Source organism: Podarcis cretensis, assembly GCF_951804945.1.
Source record: "Podarcis cretensis genome assembly, chromosome: Z".
NCBI classification, from domain to species: Eukaryota; Metazoa; Chordata; class Lepidosauria; order Squamata; family Lacertidae; genus Podarcis; species Podarcis cretensis.
This window is the reverse complement of record NC_137184.1, coordinates 42780940-42808033: the sequence shown is the minus strand read 5'-3', so window position 1 is coordinate 42808033 and position 27094 is coordinate 42780940. Positions and strand designations below refer to the sequence as shown.

Here is a 27094-nt window from a genome sequence, read left to right as displayed (position 1 = left end):
TCACCCAGTCAGACTCTTGATCCATCCAGGTCAGCATTTTTACACCGACCAGATGCCGCTCTCCATGTTTTCATGTAGTGACCTTTCCCTGGAGATGCCAGGGGTTGAGACTGCAATCTTCTGCATGCAGAGGATGGGCTCTACCACCAAGCTGTTGCCCCTGCCATAGCAAATTATTTTGCACTCAGTTCTCTTGAATATGTATTCTTAGCTAAGAATCGGATAGATGGATAGATAGATAAAACATGTGAGGAAGAAGGGCAATTAAATGCCCATTTTGATGAAACTGGTTTTTAATTTGCTAATGGCCACAATTAGGGAATAACTGGAATGGATGCTACTATCGTGAAAGCTCGGGAAGCATACTGCCAGCTGAGGCCATTGAATTTCCCCCAATCAAGAAATCAAGCTGCTTTGCTTTCCTTGTTCCTCTTTGATTTGTTGCTTTGAGGTATTGTAAATCTATAACTGCCTGACACTGACTTAAATTGACTAAGAGGGAGACATAAATTCTTGTTGACTTAATTTGCTATTGAAAATTTGAGTCAATAATCATGAAAAGTAAATGGCTGTAGAATGCAATATGAGTTGTCTAAGGAAAAATTAAAATTCAAGTAATCTTCATTGACTGGACTAGGGCAGTAACTAAAATAATAATAATATAATAAAATCCATGGTCAAATTAACATGTTAAGAAATCAGCTGGGTATATTTGCCTCTCCTTTTTTTTTTTTTAACAGCTAAGGTTTAAATGTCAGTCTTTTTTCCCCCTAGGGGTGGTGGGAAAACATTTCCAAGGCATTAGACCATTTATTCATTTACTGAAACAATTTTTATGCTGCTTAACCACAATAGCCTCTAAGAAGCTTAAAAGGTAAAGGTACCCCTGCCCGTACGGGCCAGTCTTGACAGACTCTAGGGTTGTGCGCTCATCTCACTCTATAGGCCGGGGGCCAGCGCTGTCCGCAGACACTTCCAGGTCACGTGGCCAGCGTGACAAGCTGCATCTGGCAAGCCAGCGCAGCACACGGAAACGCCGTTTACCTTCCCGCTAGTAAGCGGTCCCTATTTATCTACTTGCACCCAGGGGTGCTTTCGAACTGCTAGGTTGGCAGGCGCTGGGACCGAACGACGGGAGCGCACCCCGCCGCGGAGATTCAAACCACTGACCATGCAATCGGCAAGTCCTAGGCGCTGAGGTTTTACCCACAGCACCACCCGCGTCCCTTTTGTAAGAAGCTTACAAAAACGCAATACCAAAAAACAACAGTTAAAACTATAAATTCAAACATCAGTTAAAATGCCCGTTAGAATGAAGAAGAAAAAAATGATTCAGTAAGTGCCAGGAGTTCAACAGAGAAGGGGACCTTTCTAACCTCAACTGGAATAAAGTTTCATAAGATTGGACCCACAATATTGAGCAAATTGTTCCTGTTAGGTACAAACTGTTTGTCTGAGCCATGGAGAATTGCAAACAGTGATTCCCCCCTCCCAAAATAGGCAGGGAGATAAGGGTTAAGACAGCCCCTGAGGTAACCTGGACTCAAGTTGTTAAGGGCCTTGTAAATTAATAGTAGAATCTTAAACCTGGGCTGGTAGTGGATTTCCAGCACTGGACTAATGTGCTGGCAATAATCTGTCCCCCATCGGCAGTCTACCTGCAGTGTTTTGCACCAACTGGAGCCTGTGAAGAGCAATTACTATATTAGCCATTTTGGATGGACCCAAGTTACAGGACATACTTTTGGAGTGCCTCAGCTATGTAGAGCAAGCACTTACACACAGCACTGTCACCTGACATTCGCAGGGAAGGTACATATGTGCCTTCTGAATGCAGCTGCTGATGCTGCTGCAGTAGCAGCAGCAGCAGCTTCAGGAAACTCTTGGAAACCCAGGGCCCAGAACTTGACCAGCGGGCGCTCCTGTTGACTCAACAGGAGGCACAAAAGAATCTGGCTGGAATTTGCCGGTGTCAACGCATCCCAGGTTATAACAACAGGTCCTTCTTTCTCGCTTGGCAGCACCAGCTCAGCGAAAAAGGCAACAAAGAAAAGGGAAGAGAAGCTGTTTCCACCCCCGTTGTCTCCTCTGCTCAATGAGACGGCAGCCCGGCGGAGCAGCAGCAGTGGCAGCTCCTTTGGCCAAGAGAACAACCTCTCAAATCCCTTGCAGGCCAGCACCTCCTCCAAACACCGGAAAAATGAGAACAAATCCGCTTCTAGCACAAAGGGGAGCTGTGTAAGTCACTCAGGGACACTTGAGAACAGGGATTCCCTTCTACCAGAGCAAACTGTTGCTCTGCCATGCCCTGTCCCCAGAGTAGCCAATGTGGCGTTCTCCCGATGTTGATGGATTCCAGCTCCCATAATCCCTCACTGTGGGCCATGATGGCTGTGTGGCTGATGGGAGTTGGGGGGATGTCCAAATAGGATCTATACTGTTTGCTACAGGTTGACCAAACAGAGTCAATGATGGGCTGAAAGTGTTCCAGGGAAAACTTGGGGGCAAATTTGGGGGGACTTTTTGGCAAAGGGGTGCAAGGGGGGAAGTGCAGAATTGACTTCCCTTTTATTACTATGCCTGTTTTGCAACAGTGATCATTCCAAGGTGGGAGGGGGAAATATTGACCACCAGCTGCTACCATTTCCCCACTGACTCCCCTCCCCATTAGAGCAGCACTATATCATGATGTGATGTTGTTCGGGGAGAGGGGCAGTGGGGGGAAGTGTTAACCGCCATTTGGCATCCACAAGGGGGGAAAGGGTCACCACCAGTAAGTTCACCCTTGCTCAGTTTTGCAAAAAATGGAAAGGAAAAAAACACCCGGGTCAGCATTTGTATGTGGAAAATTGCAAGGGGGAGATTGTCCTTCAGCCCAGGAAGCAAAATGCCTTGGGCTGGGCATGCTTTTTTGTAATGTCCTATAGCAATTTAATAGAATTAAGTCATTATTTTAATGGATGTTGATTTAAATGTGTAGGGGAGGAAGTTTGTGAATTATTTTTCAGCGGCTGTCCCACTGCTTATCCCCAGTTCCAGCCCTAATCATCGGATCCTGTGAGTCTTTCACTTGCCATTCATCTTCTTTCCACTTTATTTTAATAAGCAAGCGATGCTACAAGGCGTCCATGCTGACATTACACCTTCCTAGAAGTGGGTGTTAATGATACCGTGCGTGTGAGCAATATGTAGCTGCTTGTTCTTAATTAATCTATTGAGCTTGACTTGTGACATAAGGGCTGCGAGATGCAAAATATGTGCCTTGGTTTTAATTTTGAGACACACAAACTTGCTTAACACGACATCTAGAGATATTATTAGCACAAAAACCAAAGCCGCTAATTAAAAATCGCTTTCTGCAGGAGGAAGATTCCCACAGCAGGTCCTCAAATGCTCTGCCCGACACCAGCCACCCAGAGAGTAGCATCTGGCCTGCCACTCCTGCCTTCACCAATGGGAATCGTGATCCAAGGAGACCTAAAATAACATTTGATGATACGTAAGTAGTTAGAGCAAACCTACGCAGCCATTTCTTGTCCATGCTTTAAATTGGCAGAGCCCTGCAATTGCCTAGATTTGAGGCAGACTCTAAGAAAATGTGGGAGATGCCTGTAACTGCAGCAGCATCTGACTTGGTACCCTCTGGATTTGTTGCTGGACTCCAGCTCTTAGGAATATAGGAATCTGCCTTATACTGAACCAGACTCTGATTGGTAGCAGCTCTACAGGGTTTCAGACAGGGAGCCTGTCCCAGCCATACCTGGAGATGCCAGGGATTGAACTTGGGACCTCCTACATGCAAGGTATGGTCCTTCCCAAATCTAAGCATCCCTGAATCCATTGGCTATGCTGGCTGGTGCTAATGGGATTTGTAGTCCAATAACATCCAGAGGGCACCACCTTGATTTTCCTTGCTGCACTTTATAAATTAAGAAATATTTCCATGCATGGGGAATTCTTGCTGCACATGTTGCAAGAATTCAGTTCCAGTTCTTGAGATGTTCAGTATTTCCAAAGAGCTGATATATAGGGAGTAGCTGGGTGATATTGATGGAGGCAAAATGTTAGAGATCTCCTATGTTTGAATATAAGAACCTGACATAATTAGAACCTTGGTGGATTAGGATGGCAATCCTATGTGTGCACTTAACTGAAAGTAAGCCCCACTGAATTCGTTAGGACTTGGTGCCCCAGCCAGCATGGCTAATGGCCAAGGAAGATGGTGAGTTGTAGTTATGCAAAATCTGCAGGGTCAAGACTTTCTCATACCTGATCAAACCCCTCCATGTGGTCCATGGCCTCAATCTTCCCCATGACCACCATAATGACTATTTAAACTACAAAAACTAAGCACGCTCAGAGTATTCCTGCAACTAGCATCATGGCTAGTTTTGCCCTTAAGGCTATGTCTCATCTTCTCTCCCTGTGCCTCTTTTAACTGGAGATTCCAGGGATTGAACATATACCCTTTTGCATTACCACCATTGCCACTATCCTCATTTAGGTATTTGTGTGGAATTTTAGCTTGACCAGCATGTTAGAACTATATACATCTTCTCTTTTTCCTGTTGCATAATTTTACATTTTAGCTTTTCTAATGGAACCTTGTTACGGTTAATCACTTTGAATTGTTTATCTTTTCCTTCTGTTCAGCAAAGTTTAATAGGCCCCTTTGGGCTCCTGGTTTCCACAGTTAGCCATTTTGCAGCCAGCTCATCAATCACTTCTTTGCATCCAGCAGCTTAGCACTGATAAGACTGAAAGAAGCAAAAATAAATGGGCGCTTCTCCTCCTGGAAACCAGTCAGCGCTTTTTATCAGATATTTGACATACAAGAGCATTCTACAAACATAAGGCTTAGCCATGGCTTCCACTTAACTGCAGTGAAGCGTTGTATCTAAATACCTAAACAGTGGTTAATAATTGGCTGCAAGCCAGGAAGAGAGCTTATTTGTGGAGGCATGAGTTTTTAAATATTATTTGTTTTAACCACGTTTAAGCATTACATCTGCACTGAACAAGCCATGGTTGCAATAATTCCCTCATTCCTCAAGGCTCTCTGGCATCTCTAGGTCTCATCAGTGTCTCCCTCCAGGGGGCTGGGCCTAGATCATGACAGTAAACCATTGTTTGTCTATATGTTTTGGATCTTAAGGGAGATTCAGTATCAGATAGTGGGCACACTGTCAGGCGAGAAGAACAAAGGGGGACCCAGCTCAGCCAGAAAGCTCAAGTGCCCTTGGGCCAGTCACACTCTCAGCCTAGTCTGCTTCATGATAAGGTGGGAAGGATAAAACAGGACTGGAAAGCCATGTATGAGGGCAATAGTTTCTTGGAATAATTAAAAAAAACTGATCAAGGCAACAAGTCCTATCGGTATTACGCTTCAGACATCAGCTAAAAACCGCTTAAGCTGTCCCTAGAGCATAATACAGCCATGTGTATCGATGAACAATTTGTTTCCTTTCCTTTTTCTTTTTATGCCACACTAGCTCCCAGTCTGTTTGTTTCCAGGCACAATTCAAAGTGCTGGTTATGACCTACAAAGCCCTATAAAGGTCCAAGCTCTTTGAAAAACCATATTCCCTCATAGAAACTTGTCTGGGTTTTGAGAACTTTCAGGGAGGCCCTTCTCTTAGTCCTGCCACTCTTGCAGGCATACTTGGTGGAGATGCAGGAGAGGGCCTTCTCAGTGGCTGCTCCCAGACTCTGGAACTCCCCCCTAGAGAAACTGGACTGGCTCCCTCCTTGCTGTCCTCCTGCCAGCGGGTGAAGACTTTCTCATTCCAACAGGTTTTGAGAAACTGGCTGCTTTTCATGAAAGCCCTGGTGCAGTGTTGCTGTTGTTGTTTTTTATAACGATCTGCCTGTTGTTTTTTTAAATATATTTTTTTATCTATAGTTTTAATTCTGTTAATGTTTAATTGTTTTATTTATTTTCCCTATGTTTTTAGCTGCTCTTATTTTGTCCGTAAGCTGTCTGGGGTCCCTGTCAAAGAAAAAGGCAGGGAATAAACACGTAGGGATATTTGTGAGGATTTTGCTTTTCACCACATAAAACATATGTGATCAAGCTCACTGCGATTCTGTATGATAAACCAAACAAGTGTTAACCAGGTGTAAAAACCAAGTCTAAACCAGGCCAATGAAACAGGAGCAGCTAACACAGAGGGATGTCACCAAGAAGCCAGCCTGCCAACACCTTTATCACCATCACTACCCAGACAGTGTAGAGAAGGGGCAGCAGCAAGCTTGGAGCCAGACCAGGGCATCAATATTGCCCATCTGACACTCCTCCCAGTGTGCCCACACGGTCCCAACCTCGCCAGCACCCTGCTGTGCCCATTCTCTAAACAGATAGTGACACTGGAGCCTCATTTCCTACTGCTGCTGCTGCTGCTTACTCTTGTTCTCCTTGTTTTCTCAGGCTTCGCAATGCAGATCACTACATGCAAGAGGCCAAGAAGCTGAAGCACAAAGCAGATGCCCTGGTAGGTCTTCACATTCTACTCCCCACCCCACCCCCCATGCGCCTTGTAAGGCAGTTTGCTCAGAACTGCAAAGGTATCGTGATAAGCCAGAGGGCTGCTTCAGATTTGCATGGTGTATTAAAGTGTGCAATTAATTACTCTAATTATTGGCGCAGAGCACCATTAATTAGCAGAATCTGCACATCATCTGCAGTAACACAGGGTGTTCCCAGATAATGTCTTCTGGCCAAGTGGCAGCAGTCGGGCCGTTCAAAGTTGGATTTACCAATCAATTGCAGGGCGGCCATTTAGGCGGTGCCTACCCCCCATGGAAAATGCATCTCTCTCCAAAGCTAGAGCACTAACAAGGACACAGATTTGTCCTCATTAAATAAGCTAATGTATGCATATAGATGCAGATTTGGAAATAATACTATAATACTATAATTGAAAAAAATACTATAATTTAAATAAGACAGTATATCTAACCATAGTGAGGAAAGCTATGACCAAGGGACCAGACCCTCCTATCCAGAACCGATACCAACTGGGATAACAATATTCACTTGGAAAGCTTGTTGAAAGAGCTGGAAATATTGGAAGGCTTGTTGGAAGGTAGAAGGTTGCACCCACCCCATTGTTCCATCTGTCCTGTTACTGAGCCCTGTACAATGGGTGAGATGTGGGCATGACTTAACATCAGTCCCTCTTCCCAGGGAACTCTGCAAGGGGAATGGGGTTCTGCTAGCAAGCCTCTGCACCTACAGTTCCATGATTATTTGGGGGAACCTAGGGTTACTGTTGAGTGGTATAAAAGTACTTTAAGAGGACAGAGCAGATGTAACCTGTTTGCGCAGCATTTATTCTGGGTGGTAGTAACTATCCAGGGTCTTGGCCTCTGCTGCCTTTGTAGCTTAGGAAGGAGGTGCCTTGGATGGAAACAGGGTTCCTCTGCATGCAAAGAAGGCACTCTCTCACTTGGCTGCATTCCCTCCCTTGATCTGCTCCTGGCGTAATTCAGAATTTGGACTGTGCCCTATGCTCGTCACTGAACTCATATTCATACTTCTTGAAGGGCCTGTTCCATGATGGGGACCCGAGCTGATTTGCTGACGCCGGACTGTGGCGAGCATGCTCATAAACATAGCTATCCATTGATGAATATTTCCAAAAGCACCTTACCGTGGCCAGTTGACCTTTAAAGGAGCTCGAACATTTGTTTACCCCTTGGAGCCCACTAGCAAACAGTTGGAGGCAATGGCTCATGGCCACTTCTGCACACCATGCCAGTTTGTTCACCCCACCCTACCCAACCCTGTGCTCCACTCCCTACTGCCCAATTTGCTCAGCATGTTGATGAGCCTTTCATCTTGCTACCTTTATCTGCGTCTGGCAGAATTCAGTCTGTTTCTCATGCAGCACTAATGCAAAAAGGCACCATGCATCATGCTGCTGCCTGAAGGAAGCTCTTTCCCATCACATGGCGTTGCTGAATATCCCCTATGCTCTGACTGGAATGCAGAGACAAGCACCATTTAACAACTTGACAGCAGCCTCACATGACCATCACAGACCTCTCACGTATCCATCATGGCGAAGGAACAACCTGTATTTGACCCTGTTTTTTTTACCCCATCCCTGAGTCTCCTGTTATTCTTGCCAGGGCCCTCATCACATGCCCCCCTTTTATTTTCCTGGATTTGCCTGCAGTTTGTTATCTCCTTGTCCAATCAAGTCACCTCAAGTAGCTGTCACCTTTCTGACAAACTAGGTGTGTGACATTAGAGTCATCTTTGCATTTAGCGTTGGGAGGGTTGTATTTTTTTATATAAAAATCAGTGCAAATTGCATCAGTTTTGGGTGGTTGACAAATAATGGGAACAGAACATGCACAGAGAGGGAATTTAACACTTTCCTCCCCTCGTCTTGAGTGAAATTTAATAATAACAACAACAACAACAACAACAACAACAACAACAACAACAACAACAACAACAACAAAATTTATTTATACCCCTCCCTGGCCGGAGCCAGGCTCAGGGCAGCTAACACCAATAAAATTACAGTAAAAACATACCGGTAATAGGGAGAAAAACAATTTAAAATACAGGTTAAAATGCAATTTAAAATGCAGCCTCATTTTAAAAGTAGCCCATAGATTGAAACCATAAGGAGAGGGAAACATAAGGGTCAGACTGAGTCCAAACCAAAAGCCTGGTGGAGCAGCTCTGTCTTGCAGGCCCTGCAGAAAGATGTCAAGTCCCACAGGTCCCTGGTCTCTTGTGACAGAGCATTCCACCAAGTCAGGGCCAGTTGATCATCATCATTATTCTTCATTGGCACCAGTGAGGGATTTCCACCCAATGTGAGAGGAGAGGATTACAGAAGAGGGGTCTTCAGAAGAGGGGTTCCCCTCAGGGCTTTGCTGATCCTAATGTAGAAGGAGGCGGGTGCACAGGTGAGGCTCAAAATCAACAAACCGCCCTTCAAATAAACATTAAATCTTTCTTGGTGGTTAAGTCATGATTGTTCATGTGCATATCCACATCAGCTGCACACAGAAGCTGTCTTCAGGCATTCATAAGTGGCGTAAATGTCAGAGAGATGGGAGTGCATGCATGCTAGCTTCACACACTGTTGCTGTTCTTGTTACCCTTCAAGGGTTTTACTCAAAGGGAGCCTCTGCTACACAAAGAAGCTCCCCATGCATTCTAGAACCCTGAAAGATCAGTATGGCTTTCTCCCTCATTCACCTTCAGCAGGCATTTTAAAAATAAGAAGGGTCCTCTTCACTGAAACATTTGATGGCCAAAAGATACTGTTTTTCAGGGGCTCATCCTATGGCTGTCTTCCATTTCATAGCAGTTTCCAAACATGCTGCCACCAACTTGAAAGAGATTAATGATTTCTATAGTACAACCTCATTATGGGTGTTCCTTGGGTGTCTCGTGTACTTACCTGGCTTTGCTTCACATTGGTTTGTGACTTGACTGTTGCTTCAGCAGCGGGAATAAAAACTGATGCATAGATAGGTATAATACCATTCGTGGCAACCTTAAAATTATCAGCTATGAAGATACGTGACTTTTAATTTTTTCTCAGATGTTTTAAATGTGGAGGTTTGGGGGGGGAGGTTAAAAATGCTATGGCTTGCTGTTTGCTTCCTATTTGGGAGGAGGAGTTAAAGAATAAAGGAGGCTTTCCCGCTGCAACCAGTTTCCCTCCAACTGGTAGAGAACAATGTGGAAGAGGATGACAGAGCTATCGTGCTCATTTTGGCCACTTACGAATTCATGGATAATGCTGAAAAGTGTACAGTTGATGCAGATATACCTGTGAATGAAGACTTTGATCCTTCATTTGAAGTTCATGGCTTTAGAACCATTCATTTAAGTCACTTACAGATGCTGAAATATAGGGCTGTGGCTCTTCCTTGCTGGAGTGGGACTATAAAGATTACAAGAGCTCACCATCTCTGGTTTTGACAAAAATGTATGAACCATTGGGCTCGTGTATGCCTATCCCAAAGTCAAACCTGTGGCATTATCTTGAATGTGCTTCTTCTTCCCCCTTTTCAGGTGGAAAAGTTTGGCAAAGCAGTGAATTATGCTGACGCTGCCCTTTCCTTCATCGAGTGTGGCAATGCTATGGAGCGCGATCCATTAGAGGCGAAATCTCCATACACTATGTACTCCGAGACTGTGGAACTCATCAGGTTAATGGCTTTCCTGTGATCATTCTCATAATCTCATTTCACTCATAATTAGAACTAGCTACGCTTTTTAAAAGTATCATTTCGACCTCATTAATGATTAGTCCAAGGCATCTTCATCTCAGAAGTCATCATAATTAGTTCTTCTTGCCATTTTATTAATGTCACAGAAAATTTATAATTGATGGACACTGCTCTTATAAATTAGCCCCGTTAGAGGTTATAATGTGTGTGTTATATAATTTGCAATATTCATAAAATTAAAATTGAAATGTAGTGGGTGGAAGTAAAGCATAGTAATTTCACCATTTGGCAGTGACACTTGTCTTTTAAAAGGGATAGTTTTATCATTCCAGACATTAAAGGGAGCCCACTGGGATCTCTGTTATAAACCCTGTTTTCCAGAGGTTTGTAATTTGGCTGTTAAAAATTGTTCCAGAATTAAATTTGTCAGTTTCAGCTTTTCAGCCCCTGTTTTGCATGTATATGCACACATACACAAAAACATTTTTTGACTTGCATAGATGTGTATTACTGGCTGTCAAATTTTTTTGACTTGCATAGATGTGTATTACTGGCTGAGAGCATGCCAAAATTTTGTTAGCTTCAGTTTCCAGTGGTTGCTGTTTCATGGGAGTCAAACAGGTTTGGTAGGGGAGGGGGACATTCCTTCTTTACAAAAAGGCAATCAGTGATCAGAGTGAATAGGATGACGTCTAGAAATCACAGTACAAACAGAAGCATGGGTGAGCCCTTAGTCTGAATCCAACCAAGAGGGTCTTATCTTATGTGCATGCTAAATTTCACGCCTTCATTTCAAAAGGAGTTTGCAGGATCTTTCCCATGTAGTGGTTGTGATCAGCAGTCTTTGGCTTAATTCAACTTGACAGAGATAAAGATAGATCTATTGATCAGTTAACCCAGCTCTATTTATGGGCTGGTAAATATGAGATTTCCTTGAAGATCCTGGAGTTATTAATAGGTTCTGCCCCAGAGCAGTTTTCAATTCAATTTCCTTTGCTGCAACAACTTTCGCTTAATATGGGAACACTTTTTAATAGCAGCTGAAACATGGCAGGTATTAAAACTGTTGCCATTTATTTATTTACTTGTTTTATGGGAAATATAGCTAGCCTGCTTTTCCATAATGCTTAAGGCAGCTCAGAGCGTAACTTTAAAATAGCTATGGATCTTTATCTATATAAAAATAAGCAACAGTAGCCATAAAGCTCCAGGTTGGCAAAGTTTGGCCAGATCCAAAGGCCTCAGAGGATAGATAAGGATGGAGAAGAATCTTCGTTCAGTCCACTTTTTTATGTGAACAGATCTGATTTGCACTTCCCACACCAATGTGCAGATTGGAATGCAGTTACCCTTTGGATTTCACACTTCTCCAGATTATGCGATCCAGCCTTCAGCTCTAAAGCCATATCAGAATGTGTAAAAGATAAAAGTGTGTAAAAGTTTAGAAATGTCTGCACTGAGACAAACTGCTATTTAAATATGCATTTTGTAGTAAAATGTTTATTTAAGAATTTTCACATGGATTTTTAAAAAATGCATATTAATGCAAACATTGACTGATGGGTGAACAGTTTTGAAATTGACACAAACCTGAAATAGACTGAGCAATCCGACCCTACAAATTAGGCCTTATATAGGCACCAAAATCAAAGGAGGGAGGATCATAACCATTCTCTGGATTGAAATTATTTTATTTTACCTGTTGAATTTCAAGTAGATTCTGCATCAAGGAACTTGGACTGGTTTTGAACTACAGTACTGATGTGGAGGCGAACTATGGTTTGCAGCCACTATATCTTGCCCTATAAGGGAATATCAGCCATGAACACCTTGAACCAGTAGAAGAGGAGGAGGCACATGAGCCCCTCACGTGGTTTGCAATAGTTTGCAATGGGCAAACCATGGTTTGACCATAGAATCAAAGAGTAGTAGAGTTGGAAAGGGACCACAAGGGTTGTGCAGTATAACCAACTCTACAATTCTTTGATTTTGTGAATCCCCTGCAATGCATGTGAAGGACTAAGGGAGCAGAGTTGCTTCCTGACAAGTTGCTGGCATCTGAATTGATTCCACTGAAATATATTGTGTTTGAGGTGATATCTGTGGAGCAGTGTGTGCAACGGCCATTCATCTGCACATGCAAGCCATTAAAAAGTCAGGTGTCAACCCAAATGTACAGGACCAAGCACTGTGCACGCAGCATATGAACCAACTTTCCCTAGCAGTTGTGGGATTTCCCCTTAGAAACGTATATTTATAACATGAAAGAATTCAATGTCAGGGAAGCATCAGTGAGGAAATAGTACATGCTTTGCATTATGAATGAGTATTTGTTTACATAGCAGAAATGTACCGGATTTGAAAAGAAACTGTTATCTTTGGGGAAATAATATGCCTTGTAAATATTTCAGAATGTGTATTTGCGTGCAGCTCTGGTTTAAACAGAAAGGGGAGATCACAAAGGAGGTTTCAGGGCAGCAGAATGATCACATACTAAAACTCAACTAAGCCAGACCTATCCATTGGATGGGATGAACCTCACCCCTGTTCACAGCTTTCCCCCTCGCTTCATGTTGCATTTCATTATCTGAGCTCCAATGCCAGGTGCTATCCTAGCTGTTGGAAGTGTTCAGAGAAACAGGTGTGGGGAGGTAATCTGTGGGCAGAGAGGCATCAAGCACCTTTCCTGATATGTAAACCTGCCCCTTTTCTCCATTGTGGGAGGGAGCCACAAAGGCTGTGTCCTAGCTGCACTATTAAAGGCAGTGGCACTCTGAATGCCAGGTGGTGGGAATCACAAGTGGGGAGAGTACTGTTGTGCTCAGGCTTCACATAGGCATCTAGCTTGCCACCATGTGAACAAGATGCTGGGCTAGATGGGCCATTGGCCTGATCCAGCAGCTTTCCTTATGCTGATATGATTGGTTCACATAACATATTAAAGCCATGGGTCTGTTGCCCTCACATACAGTTTTACCCTGGAGAGAGAGAGCAGGGGGGATTTGTCAGAGCTGGAAGATACAGTGTAAGCAAGTGATGTCCCTTGTCTCTTCCTGCTGTCTTCCCTCCCAGCAGACCTTTGGGGGTTCTTTTTTTAATCCATTTTGCTAATTATAGCTATTCAAAGGCTCAGATGCACGCAGATGACATTGATTTGTGAGAATGAGCAACACATCACAGTGACTCAGGATGCCAGAAATACGGCTGCCAAGGCTGTTTAGACTAATTGTATCTTTAAATCCCTTCCTTTTTAAGCGTGCACATCCTCAAAGGATACGAAACCTTAATTTGTCCTGAGCCACCAAGTATGACAGAAGCTGTCGTAAAGCACAAGAAGGGGCAGGGGAGGAAGAAAATGAAGAAAGAAAGCGCTGAACTAAAAGGGTCCTTTATATATGAAGCACATAATGGTGATGACGACAGGGGCGGCAGTGATCCAGTGCGGTAAAAGCAGTGCATTTCTCCTGCACTCCATTACTCCCTTGTAAATGAGACCGCCCGGATACCTTAAAACCTCCTTACGCAACACTGAACTCTATTACTTACTCTAACACAAGTACCTGTGAAATTGTATTAAGGCTCAGAACAATGGTTTTTCTATGATGATTTGATTTTCAGAAGGCTTAAGTGTGCGGAATGTTGCGGGTGGTGAGGAACACTTTCATCAGGGAAGGAGGGGAGGGAGAGAAGGAAAGGAAAGGAAATTGCCCAACTTTATTATTCGCAAGCCAGGACAGGAAACGGTTGAGCAGCAAGGGGCCCCCTCCTGCAGTTCAGTGTCACAGGTGATGCACTCCACACAGTTGTTTTGTTTGAGAGTGCATTGCCCACATGCTAGTCTCCCTAAGTTTGAAAGCACTTGAGGAGCCTAGACCTGGAAAGATCTCTGCCTTTGAATTCCTAAGGGGATTAGAACACTCCAGGTCTAGGTGGACCAATGGCTTGACTCACTCATTTTTCTCGAAGCATCCTTGCTGACACTCAATATTTAATCCCTCTTCTCCTTTTTCTCCTCCCCCTTCTCCTCCCTTAAATCTCTCCCCACTAAAGGTATGCCTTGAGACTGAAGAACTTCACTTGCTCTACAGCCACAGATGGAGACAAGAAACTGGCAGTTCTATGGTGAGTTGTCTTCCTCAGCCCTGGTTTAGACAACTTAGATATAATAGCAGGGTAGATATTGTTGGGCAGTTGCCGAGGGTCCTCATCCAATGGGAGAGCCCATGGTCCTTCTCCTTGTTTAGGAACGTGAACAAGGCATGTGAGCAGTGCCCAGGTTCAAAGAAAGGCAACCTCCACTCAACTTGCTCTCTCTCCCTCCCTGTGGCCATGGGGAGAGGGACCTGTGTCCCAAGGGTTGCATGTGGCCCTCAACTTGTTTCTCATGTGGCCTTTTACACAATTTCATTCTCTGTGTTTGTATGTGGTTTTTAAACAAATTCAAATACAATAACCATCACTTATCCAACAGTACATCTAATGGTGTTTGTTTTATCCATTGACAATAGACATACACTTACACATTCAACATTCAAACATATTACTTAACGTAACCTTTCCACTGAGAATATTGAGCTGTTGCTCCCACTCCCACCCTGCCCCGCCTTGAGTCAACAGCCCTTCATAGGGAAAATGGTTCCCACTCTAAGGGAGGTTGAAGACTGGACCCAAAGGGAAAGAGGCAACAAAATGGTGGTGAAGTGACTAGAGTGCTGAGCTATGCTTGGGGAGAGACCTGGGTTCAAATCCTTTCTCAGCCATGAAGCTCAATTAGTAGTCCTGTAGTGCCCTCCCCCCCCCCACACACACACACTTCACAGGCTTGTTGTAAGGATAGTCACAAAAGGCCATGAGCACGGCCCCAAACTCCTTGTAGGAGAGAAAGGATAATATGTAGAGCAAACGATATGTAGAGCAAACGATCCAGCCAAACCCATGCACTTACGCAGCAATAAAACTGCTTACACATTTGCAAAGCTAAGCAAAGTCTGGTATGGCTTCACATTGGATGAGGGACTGTGTGTTGAGATTCCTGCATTGCAGGGAGTTGCACCAGATGACCCTGAGTCCCTTCCCACTCTGCAATTCTATGGTTCTATTAATCCCCATTTATTGAAATTAGAATTACACATGCACTTAACAGCACAATTCCAACATGTCTATTCAAGAGTAAGTGCTGTTGAATTGAGTGGGACTTACTCTCAAGTTAATGGAATTAGGATTGTAGCCTCAGTCTCTCCCACTCGTATCAGTTGCACTTCAGACCGATGCACATGTATTTTTCTTGGTTTTACAGATTTGACGCTCATTAAAATTATTGTGAGATAATTGCAGCTTCACCATAGTAGGGGCAACTGACAGTCTGATGGGGAATGAGGACATATGATTCTGGGTCTGCTTAATTTGGACTGGATTGTGTTTAGTTTGCAATTTCATTAAACAGAAGAAATGTGTTTTTTCCAAAAAAAAACAAACTTGTACACAGCTACCGATGCTTATCCCTTCTCTACCAGAGAATGTTTAAACTAAAGAGGGAGAATGCTATGAAGTACTCCAGATCTCTTATGGAATACTTTAAGGTAAGCATCAGTTTGTTTCTCTTACTCTGAGTGCCACACAGAAAACCACAGGTTGAGCCATGGTTGACTCTAATGGGCAACTGGTTTGCACACGGCAACTACTTATGTAAGCTGACCATGGTGTTTCTGAAGCATGTGAAAAGCCCCATGTGGTAAATGTCAGCCCATAACAGTATGAGGGGCAATTGCAGCACGTGTGCATGTTACATTTAATATCCTCAGTATTGATATTCATGTGTGTACATTGACAATCCCATATGAATTTTGTGAATTGCAGCATTTACTGGTTTATGTCCCCTCCCCATTGTAGGACATAATGCTAATGGGCCAGTTAAGACATGTGGTTGCATCCACATTGCCTGCTTTATTTGGAATGAAAATTTTCATCCACTTAATTCTTATGGTATTTTTGAACACTAGCCTGCTTTGAAGTTTTGGCTTTCAGAGCATTAACAACAGTGAGACTTTGGGTTTTGCAGTTCCCACTCCCCTCTCCTACACTAGCATTGCTATGAGGAGAGGTTGGATGCCTGCTTTAAACTAATCAGTTTATTGTTACATCTGAACTGGAGATACTCTGGTTTAACAAGCCAGGGTCATAAACCACATCTTCTTGACTTGTTACAATAAATCCTGGAAGTGAATGCTTATTATTATTATTTCATCCTCCTGGCTACACCAGAGGGGGTGGGGAAGTGGAGCAGGCAAGCCAAAGACAAACTTCTGCTCATTCATGTAGTAGTATTAAACCATGGTTTTTTTTCCAGCCCCTAGGTGTAGTGAATTTCACACACACACACACACACACACACACACACACGCTGAAGCTCACCATAGATTAGCAAAGTACTATTGAGGCTTCTTCCTGCAATTGGCCCATCGGTTTTCAGCTTCCTCCTTGCCCTTCTTTCTTTTACTTAAAGTGGCTTTACTTTGATTCTTCCACCTTTAATTAGTTGCAAGTCCTTTGTTAATGGGACTTCCTTCTGAGTAAATATTATTGAAGTTAGATATTGTAAGCATGGGCCTATGAGAAATATATGCTAAATTTGACGCCATGTGGAAACATCATTTAAATGTCATTTCCAGCCTCCCTGTAGAATAGCAATATCTTGGCAATGCTAAAGTTTCCTAGCGTGTAAGCAACCACTGCTGACATTCATAATATATCTGGGCATTCACAGATTTATATGGATTTTTAAATGCTAATTTAATACCGAGTATTTGCTGTAACATGGACACATGCACAGATATTGGCAGCTTGAACCAAAAAAGGCCAGGCCTACCAATATAAGCAAGACCACAGTCTTCAGTGCAAGTTTACGAATATTTTTCAATTATGAGATGCAATTTCTCCTCATTTCAAGTTATCATCCTGAGCTTTTGTGTCCAGATGTAAAGTTTGCTGATTTCTCTTGCAAGGTGAAAAACATCATTTGCAGAAAGAATTTTAGATAAAGATTATTAAACCACCTTCACAAAAGGTGCTTGATTTATTCTGGAGTTCTGGTATATAGCATCTTTCGTTGACTTTTATCATCCTAGTTAGAGCCCACTAATTATCCAACCTGCAGGTTTCCCCCTCACCCTTTATTTTTAGTTTAAAAGGGATTATTATGCTGGTATGGTGATATATATATATATATATATATATATATATATATATATATATATATATAACCTTCTGCTTTGCTACTGAAGTAGGTAATGCCTTCCTTTGCGCTGATCAATATTAATGCAATGTAAATCTTCCTTTGTGTCTGCTGCTGAGTGAACAAAGACCTGTTTCTTTCTTTCTTTTTCCCCCAAACTTGTTTTTCTTACAGAATTGCTCCAAAGTTTCACAGGCCCCTTCTCCTTGGGGAGGCAATGGAAAGTGAGTATTCTCTCTTTGTGGAAATGACCATTTAAATGGGATAGAGGGGTGAGGGCTTTATTCATTGATGAAGATAAGTAGTTATATTACGATGAAATGAGTTAGTTTGGCATGCAGAACAAGGAGAAACCTTGTGTGGATTGATCGATCCCACTCTCTTCATCAGCATGGTTTTTAAAGCCAAATGAGGAACATTAAAAGAGCTGTTAATCGAGTAGGAAATATCATGGTGTTCCAGGATGCCAAAATAGTTAATCTCCAGGGCAATGATTCCAGCCCCGACCCCCCCCCCCCCCAAAAAAAAAGATTTGTTCAGTAATGAAAGGCCAATGAATATTTCATTGATAAATGGTAAGTGCTGTTTAATAAAACTGGAAGCATAATAATGGTGAATACATGAATGCACTTATTCAACCGATTAACTGGACCCCTATATTAAAACTAAAGTAGCTTTATTTTATTTAATAAAATTTATACACATCTAAATTGAAGGTGGTTGTTTTGTTTTTCTAACAAAGTGGTTTATCGAAAAGATAAAACAATTTTTAAAAGACAACAATAATTTAAGATTTTTTAAAAGTTAAAGTAACAGTAAACGTAAAAACAGATTAAATCTTGCATCCAAATTCTAAATAACTGGGTAGACCTGTCTAAACAGAAATGGTTTTAGCAGGCACCAGAAGGAGTACAGTGATGGCGGCCGCCTGATATCAATAGGCGGGGAGTTCCAAAGTGTCAGTGCTGCCACACTAAACAAATGATTTCTTACAGCAAATTGGCTGAGGGGGCACATACAGAGTAAGGTAATCCTACAAATAAAGTAATCTCAAACTTGTTAAGGACTTTGTATACCAACAGTAGCCCATTGAACTTCCTGTGGTAACAAATCTGCAACCAATATAGTATCAATCAGGCTTGCATTTCTAACTCATCCACATGCTGTGGACCAGACCTGTGTGCCTTGAGACCCACCAAACCGAACTGAACCAATAGCTCATCAGGTGTTGCCAACCAGGAGCTTAATAAAACCTTCTTTTCTGTTGTCCGGCTGGGACAGAAACGGGAAGAGTTGTCACTAACCAGCCTTGTTGATTCCTTGCCATTTGATTTCGTGAGTCACAGGTTGCACAGGGCAGGTGCTGCTTGTGAACAGAAAGGAGAACTACTATATGGCATGAACTGGTTCTTATGCTTCATTCATTGATGGGCTGGTCTTCTGTATATATGAAATATTCTCCTTGTTCCTAGTTAAGCAGAGTAGCATTCAACTAGGGGTGTAGCAGAAGACACAGTGGAGAAGGGACCACAGCTAAGTGGTCTGGGGCCACAGAGGGTTGAAGACCCATTATTATTTCTGCAGCAGAGCTGCCAGTTGACATCAAAGGGGTGTTGTTTAGCCCCTGCATGCTCCAAAGCTAAGCATTTCGGAACACTTAAAACACGGGGGGGGGCTTCCATTTCAAGAGAATGGTGTGCAAGTTCTGTTACATAGAATGCAACTCTACGGAACACACAACTTAAATCACTCAAGATATTAGAGCACTCCAAATAATTTGCCCATGTACGTGCACAGAAAATAACAGACCTAGCTGAAAGGCAACACACTGAGATCTGCATTGATGGTTGCAATGTAACCCTAATATATATATATATATATATATATATATATATATATATATATAACGTTATATTAAATTATTATTGAATAATCTTAGAAAGTTGTCTAATCTAAAAGGAGTGTGGCTGTAACTGTAATGACAGGACCCTGAACTTCTGAATTTGCCACTAGACCATGGGCGTAGCCAGGATTTTTGTTGGGGGCAGCAGGACTTTTATTGGGGGGGGGCAGAACCAATGTGGTTGGTCAGTTAAGTATTCCTATTGTTGGGGTGGCAGCTGCCCCCCCCCGCTGCCCTTGGCTACACCCCCCGCGCTGCCCTTGGCTACACCCATACACTAGACCACTGCAGCTAAGTGTTAGCACATATGCTTTGTTTGCAGATGATTCCCCAGAAGGTTGCTTAGCTCATTTGGTAGCACATGAGACTGTTTATCTCAGGGTTGTGGGTTCAAGTCCCACATTGGGCAAAAGGATTCCTGCATTGGAGGGAGTTGGACTAGATGTCCCTTGGGGTCCCTTCCTACTCAAGGTTTCTATGATTCTTAGGGAATGTGTTCCCTATGCTGGAAAGGTTCTTCACACCTGTCATAGAGAAATGTGGGGATTGTAATTCTATGAAGGGGGAGCAGTAAAGAATTCTAACCAGAAATTCTCAATATCCACACCAAATTCCAAGTCATTTTGGGGAAAACCATGACAATAAAACCTACTATATCTAAACCAAAGCAAACAATAGACAGTAGACAGTATTGAAGTCATGGCTGTGTTGCACAGGTGTTTGGGATTTTGCATATGCCCCCAAATGTTTACGTTTAGGGTGTTAATTGTATTCCCAGAAACCAGAATTTATTGAGCTCTCATTGAGTGCACAACACTGCAAGGGCAAGCCCCACAGTGGGGCTTTCAGCTGGCAGATGTTTCCTAATTTCTGGTGTTAGAATTAGAAGAAAATCCATATGAGAGCATTAGCTTAGCTCTAAGTAGGTAACTTAAAGCACAGCTTCTTGTAAAACACTGCCCAGATGAATCGGTGCCAAATAGAAACAAGCCGCCACAGAAGTTCTTAAGGGCTTCTATAGAAGTATTTTTAGTTGTGCTTACCCCAGTGCTCTTTAGGGACATAGGAAGCTGCCTTATGCTGAGTCAGACCATCAGTCCTTTCAGCTCAGTATTGTCTATATACTGACTGGCATTTGCTCTGCATGATTTTGGGCAAGAGACTCTCCGACCACTATCTGGAAATACAGGGGACTGAATTTGGGAACTTAGGTTTGCAAAGCAGATGCTCTTCCACCAAGCTATGGCCCTTCCTGTATAGGGAGCTTTCCAAAATGGTGCATTGTTTACTATGCAGAGGGGCTGGATTTTGTAGCAAATAGTCCTAGTTCATTCCACCAAATACTTTGATAGTAAGCCAATAATGCACATTGAGTGTTTTCTAACAGCAGGTTGGAAAATCATTGTAGCTATGAAATATATTTATTTCTGCTGTTCCCTGCAAAATGGCGGCAATTACTACCTACTCCCCCAACACACACACACACACACCCCACAACACACACACATTTTTCCTGCAACCTTAATGCAAAATCTATACCCAGTTTTTTTTAATTCTAGGTAAGCTAAAGTTGCACCTGGGGTACCGTCCCTACAAAAATGAAGCAAAAGTGTTTCTCATTGTGTATAAATAACTTTAGAACGGTCCATTTGCAACATTATACAATAATGTTAGTGCATTGCTAGGATAATTTCTAATAATATAATAGTAATAATACTATCAGCTTATACAGCAGCTTTGAGAGGTAGGCTGTGGCTTTGGGGAGAAGCATTATTTTTTTTAATATTAGGAATAGACAAATACTAACAGTGGTGTTGTGGGCGGGGGAACCAGCAGATTAATTGTCAAACATTGTAATGATGTTAATACGATATGCAAATTAGCCACAGCCTTACAGCTCATGATGAGTTTATGTTGGGAATCTTGGGAGTTGTATGGCTTGATTAACTTGATTCCTTCTTAACTGAGCAATCTGAAAAATAGTGTTCATAGCATGAATAGGGTTTTAACAGTGTTCATAGCATGAATAGGGTTTTAAAAAAATAAATGTATGTATGTTGTTGTTTTCAGTCATCCCCAGTTACCAAAATTCTCTCCTTGGATCTTTGCCTGAAATCCATCAGCCCTCCAGAAGTTGTCTGACTACAACACCCATCATCCCTGACCATCAGCCATGTTGGCTGAGGCTGATGGCACTTGGAGTCCCACAACATAAGAAGGATCAAAAGTTCCCTGTCCTTGCAATAGCTGGGCTAGATGGACAAATTTAGTCTTATGTCAGCTTCTGCCATGTCTTATCCCAATGAATGCTTGAAATTGTAGTCTGGTGAGGTGCTTAGCATTCTCTGTTACAAACAAGCAGGGGAGGGAATGGGTGTTAAGACCATAGCCCAGCTGAGTTGAAAGAGTCCAGCTTCCATTCCTTTCAACAGGAAGAATCTGCAGCTAAAGGCTTGTTTGCATTCTGCCTTTCCTTTGCTGTTGGTTTCATGCTAGAGTGCTAAGCAAAAAGTGGGGAAGCCCCCACTGCTTTCATTGGGGCGGGGGAGGAAGAAATCTTCTTCCCTGAGGTTCCCATGGCAACAAGGCAAATTCATATTTGGTCACAGAGATTGTACAGACCATCGCTGGTGGCACATATTCCTTGATCTGTGTTGTGAATTGCCTTGTTCAGCTGACTGGCCGGCATCCTGCGAGGGCCTTGGCATATGTTTCCTTCAAAGGGCTGGAGGCGCATCCATTCACCTCCAGCCCCTTTCATAAAGCTTCTTACAGGTGTGATCCAATATACCTCTCTGGTGAATGTTTGATTCTCCTCCACTTCTTAATTCCAGTGGTGGCTGGTTCTCTCCTGAGACTGGTGGGGACAGAAGGGTGGGAGCCTAACAGTAGGTAGTGCCAGAGCCAGTAATTATGTCCACATCCTCCTCCCTGAGTTCTATGAGGGGCAGCACTGAAAACTAAGGAGAGGGGAGCTGATAGCCAAGGCCACCCCCTTTTCAAGGAAGAAGGCAGGCAAGTTTCAAGTGGCTGAAGGCAGACTGATGGGACAGAGGTGCCTCACTTGTCTCAATAGACCAGCTTGCACTACCTAACACAACGTGTTTCAGCAAACTCTGCCCAAGTCAACAACTAGGAAATTTCCCGTAAGGTGGAATCTCATTCTCTTTCCCTTTTCCCAGGAGCACAGGAACACCATCTCCCGTGTCTCTGAGCCCATCGCCCATTGGCTCAGTTGGTAACGCCATGGGTGCTTCAGGATCCTCCTCATCAGGGAACGTAAGCATTCCCCAGCGCATCCACCAAATGGCGGCCAGCCACGTCAACATCACCAACAACATCCTGCGAAGCTATGAGCACTGGGACATGGCTGACAAGCTGGCGAGAGAAAACAAAGGTGCCTCAAACTGTTTCCATTATATCTCTGATCTAAAGAATGTGAATGTCTCTGGTGGTGGTTGCTTATTACATTCTTTCCCTAGGTCCTGTATGCAGGAACCAGAGAAAGTCCACTTCCCTTTCTTTTGTTTAAATGAAAGAATGTTTCTAGTCCTCATGAAAACCAGTTCCAAGTTGGGGGAGGGGCTGTAGAAAAGGCAACATCTGGTGGGCTCCCTACCCATTTCAATTTAATACATTTCTGTAAAGGTAGCTTGCAACTTATGCACAGGTAACTTGCTCACATTCAGCTTTACACACTTGGCAAAAAAAAATATTAAAAAATTAAAAGGGGGTGGATGTTGGAGGGGGGAGAGACTTTGGCACTCTCACATACCATTGAATCCAATGTGTTTTGACTATACCCAATCTTACTTTACTCACTGCATCCAGAATATAACCCCTATTTAAGCTGAGAGTTGCCTGTACCACCTTTCAAGAATGTTGTGCAGGTGACCATACTCAAAGTAGAACCACTGAAAGAAATGGACTTAAGTAAGCCCAGGGCTTTCTATCAGCCAGAACTGAGCACCTCTCAGGTGGGTGCCATTGCCATTATAAGAACCAAGGGGAACATTTCTGGTGAGTTCTGGCACCTTTTTCCATAAAAATAACACTGAGTAAGTCCATTGATTTCAACAGACTGAGTATGACTAAAGTTGGTTAACCATAATTGGTGCTCTATACATTTATTTTGTAGTAGGGAACAAAATGCGAAAGTGACATTTGAAGGACTCTTCTGACAAACATAATTAGGTACAGCTGAGCTGTGTGAATGCTGAGTTCCAAGTACCGACAAGTGGGAGCTGAGCAAATGAGGTCCACATTTGAGACTGTGAATGATATCTCAGCTTTGGCCTTTTCCAGCTTGCTTAAAAGTCAATTTTTGTGGGGGGGGGGCGGACATTGCCTATACAACACTAATGGTGTTCATGTGGAGCTGCCTCTTATGACAAATTTGCTGAAAGCCAGGTCGTTCTGTTTGCCTTGAGTCCATGACTCATCTAGTGGATTCAGATTAAAGCAGACTCTTCACCGTTGTTGACACTGACAAGCGTAGGTGAGGGGGGAAAATGGATGGCTGATGCTTTTTTGAAGGGAGCTGCAGGAGCATGACTGATGTTTGGACTTGGAAAGCAGCAACCGACTGTAACTCAGTGATAGAGCACAACCTTTGCCTAAAGAAGGTCCCAGGTTCACACTCTCATAGGGAAGGTGGATCAGCCAATTTCAGCTTCTCGTTTTTTTCTAATTTTAGTATTTGGTCTGCCACATTTCCACAGCAGCTTGCAATATATTTATTTTTTAAAGTCACTGCTGCAGTTCACCTGCATTTCAGGGCACATATTTTTGCAAGCTCTGTGTGTGTGTGTGTGTGTGTGTGTGCGCGCACACACACACACACGTCTCTGTGTGGCAAAAGGTGGGAGTCAACCCAGATTACACCTTGTAACCATTCATACATTGGCTGTGGTTTACCATGTTGTGTCATACAAACCAGGTTGGAAATGGTTCAGACAACTTTGGAATGATAACAAATCACGATGGGTAGTTCTGCATTTTTGAGACTCCCTAAAAACCAATAGAATTTATTTGTGCCAGCAAACTAATGTAGATTCCCAGTGCATCTGTGCTAGTGCTCCTCAACTTGGTTCCCTCTAGATATTTTGACTGGGGCTGATGGGAACAGCATTCCAAAGCATCTGAAAGGCATCTGGTTGAGGAAGGCTGACTTATGCTAAGAGGGGCAGCTGCTGGGGAAGAGGGGCAAGCGCTTACCTGGTCTCCTGCCAAAGGCATCACAGCAGCTTACCTGGAGGGAGAGGTGACAGGAGATTGGCACAGAATAAACGCACAGACAACAGAGCTGGCTTGGTTCCACTGGTGCATTTGCATCAGCCTGTAGTGGCTGGACCAGGAGGCAAGCAAAGAGCAGCCACACCCTCCCACTGGTGCTAAGTAAAGCAACATGAGATTGCATATATGCTTACATGTGGTGATTCGAATGGCAAGTCAGAAATGAGGGGAGGAATGTGAGAATCACAACTTCCTAGTCAACTGCATAACTTGTTTTACCTTTTATTTGTTTCCTTGGTACTATTATTATTTATTTGTTGTTGTTATTGTTGTTGTTGTTGTTGTTGTTGTTATATATTGGTGGTGCATATGTTTTTGTTTTCTTCCTCATGCTCTGAATGTTAAAAGATCACCAGGTTCTCTTCCCCCACAAGCAATTTTGCTTGGAATTGAGTCAAAGCAGCTCAGGTGCTCAGCCAGTAGAGAAGAAACCATAACCAGCTATTGTTATTCCTAAAGCTAAGTGCAGAAATAATAAGCTGCTGAAAATCCCAAATTGCATATTTTGTAACAAGCCACCTTTGTTACTTTAATAAGCTCCATCTCTTGACTCCTTAAAAATGTAGCCCACTCAGTTCTGCAAATCATGACTGATACACTAGAAAAAAGCATTGATGCTAGCCTACTCAGAGGAGACCCATTAAAGTTAATGGACACAGCTAACATTGGTGTATGTGTTGTTGTTTTGTTTTGTTATGTTATGGATTTTGTATTCTCCTTTTGTATTATGCCCTGTGATCTTTGGAGGAAGGGAAGTATACACATTTAATAAATAATCATAATACTTTGTGAATGCATTTGTTCAGTTATCCCAGATAGGAGTCTACTTCCTTATATTTATATTTATTTTTATTTTGCAGAGTTCTTCACAGAGCTGGACTTGGTGATAGCTCCATTATCGCAACACAGCAGTATGACCCACCTGGTCCGTTACGTTCGGCAAGGACTCCATTGGCTTCGCATTGAAGCACACTTGTCGTAGTCACTGCCATCCTGTCCATCACAGCTCCATCCTGTTACCTCCACCGGCACACAGGTGATCACCGATGGAAAGCCACTCTTTTCTGGGACTGTATTCATAGAGATTTTTTTTTTTTTGCCTTTTTTGCCTTCTTTAAAACAAAACAAAATTATCTGTTAGAAGTGGAATTCACTATAAATTGAAAATATAGATGCTGAGCAGGGTATTTGTTCTGGTTTAATCAGTATGGATTCTTCCTCTTTTTTTATTATTATTTTTGCCTTGCATCTCTTGAATTCTGCCACTCTTGCCTTCCATAACGTGCTTTATGGAATGGGCAGTTCCCTGCAGTATTGCACTTTGTTGAAGATATATACATTTTTGTGAAAATGTCTTAAATCTAAACAAAAATAAACATGTAGCAGTTCAACCCATGCAATTCAGTATTTCCCTTTGGATGCAGACTAAAAGCTGTTCAGTTTAGTCCTGGTTCCAGTTTTCGGCCAAAAGTCATTGCTAAAATCAATCCTCAAGAACCAAAACATGAAATGCCTTATACAGAGTTATACACACACACACACACACACACACGAGATCACAATGGGCTTGGAGAGATATTTCTATTAATGTCCAAGCAATTATGTTTACTTGATTTGAAATTTTAACATTGCAGGTTTAACATCCATTTTAGACTATGCGATTATATTTTGAACTGAAGGGTATCTGGCTGCCTGTATGGCTTATCTAGATACCATGAATTGAGGGAGGGGTGTGCCTCTGGGAGGAACTGGATATACAGCTTCCTACCTGGAGCATTTATTTCTCCACCAGCCTATAGGATGACCAAGGATCAATATGGGTGCATACTTTTGGCTGCTGCTGGGACAAGGTTATGGAGAAGGGGACCAGTGGAATGTATGGGTTCCACCATGATAGGCTTACATGCCAGCCTTTAGAGACAAGCATGATGACATTATTGCTGCAATGGCGGCTGGTGCCCATGAGGACTGGTAGGGAGGGACCCCTAGGGACAGAGCCAGAAGCATTGACAGACAATTCCCATCCCAGGAACTGCCTAAAAGTAAGAAGGGAGGCAAGTGGGAGGTGGTCAAGGACAGACTGAGGTTCATGGAGCAGTTTCCCTTTCATCCTAATTCACCAGCTTCTACTGCCTATCTCGATACTGGCCTCTAAGGCTAGTGGGCTGGCTCACTGTGATGCCATGCTCAGCAAACCTCGTCTACTTGCCAGCTTGCCACCCTAGCATCTGTTGTCAGTACCAGAGCTATAGACTGGAAAATAAGCAGTAAGGAGAACTGAATTTCTCCTGGGTACCTGCAGAATGTTCTTCCTTTACTAGTAGATAACTACAGAGATTCATACATACACATGGAGTAGGGGGGAGGGGGTTTCAAGTTCAGAGGGTGACTTTTTCCAGACAGACTGATGTTAAATCTTTGTCCACAAATTAAACAGGGCGTACAAGTGTCACAAATTT

General features: G+C 43.0%; 1 protein-coding gene across 7 annotated transcripts in view; it reads left to right on the top strand.

The window, feature by feature from the left end:
- The window catches only part of AFF2 (ALF transcription elongation factor 2), a 392417-nt gene extending 366387 nt beyond the window's left edge, over window positions 1–26030 (top strand). For 5 of the 7 annotated variants that reach the window (XM_079962632.1, XM_079962631.1, XM_079962630.1 and 2 more), the window contains 10 exons: window positions 2022–2238; window positions 3363–3499; window positions 6428–6491; window positions 10049–10185; window positions 13462–13650; window positions 14257–14328; window positions 15692–15785; window positions 17612–17661; window positions 22523–22737; window positions 25496–26030. In XM_079962632.1, the coding sequence (XP_079818758.1) occupies window positions 2022–2238; window positions 3363–3499; window positions 6428–6491; window positions 10049–10185; window positions 13462–13650; window positions 14257–14328; window positions 15692–15785; window positions 17612–17661; window positions 22523–22737; window positions 25496–25617 (1297 nt within the window). In that variant the 3' untranslated portion in view covers window positions 25618–26030. The remainder of the gene's footprint in view (window positions 1–2021; window positions 2239–3362; window positions 3500–6427; window positions 6492–10048; window positions 10186–13461; window positions 13651–14256; window positions 14329–15691; window positions 15786–17611; window positions 17662–22522; window positions 22738–25495) is intronic. The other 2 variants (XM_079962636.1, XM_079962633.1) reach the window with 1 other exon arrangement.
- Window positions 26031–27094: the final 1064 nt, after the last annotated feature.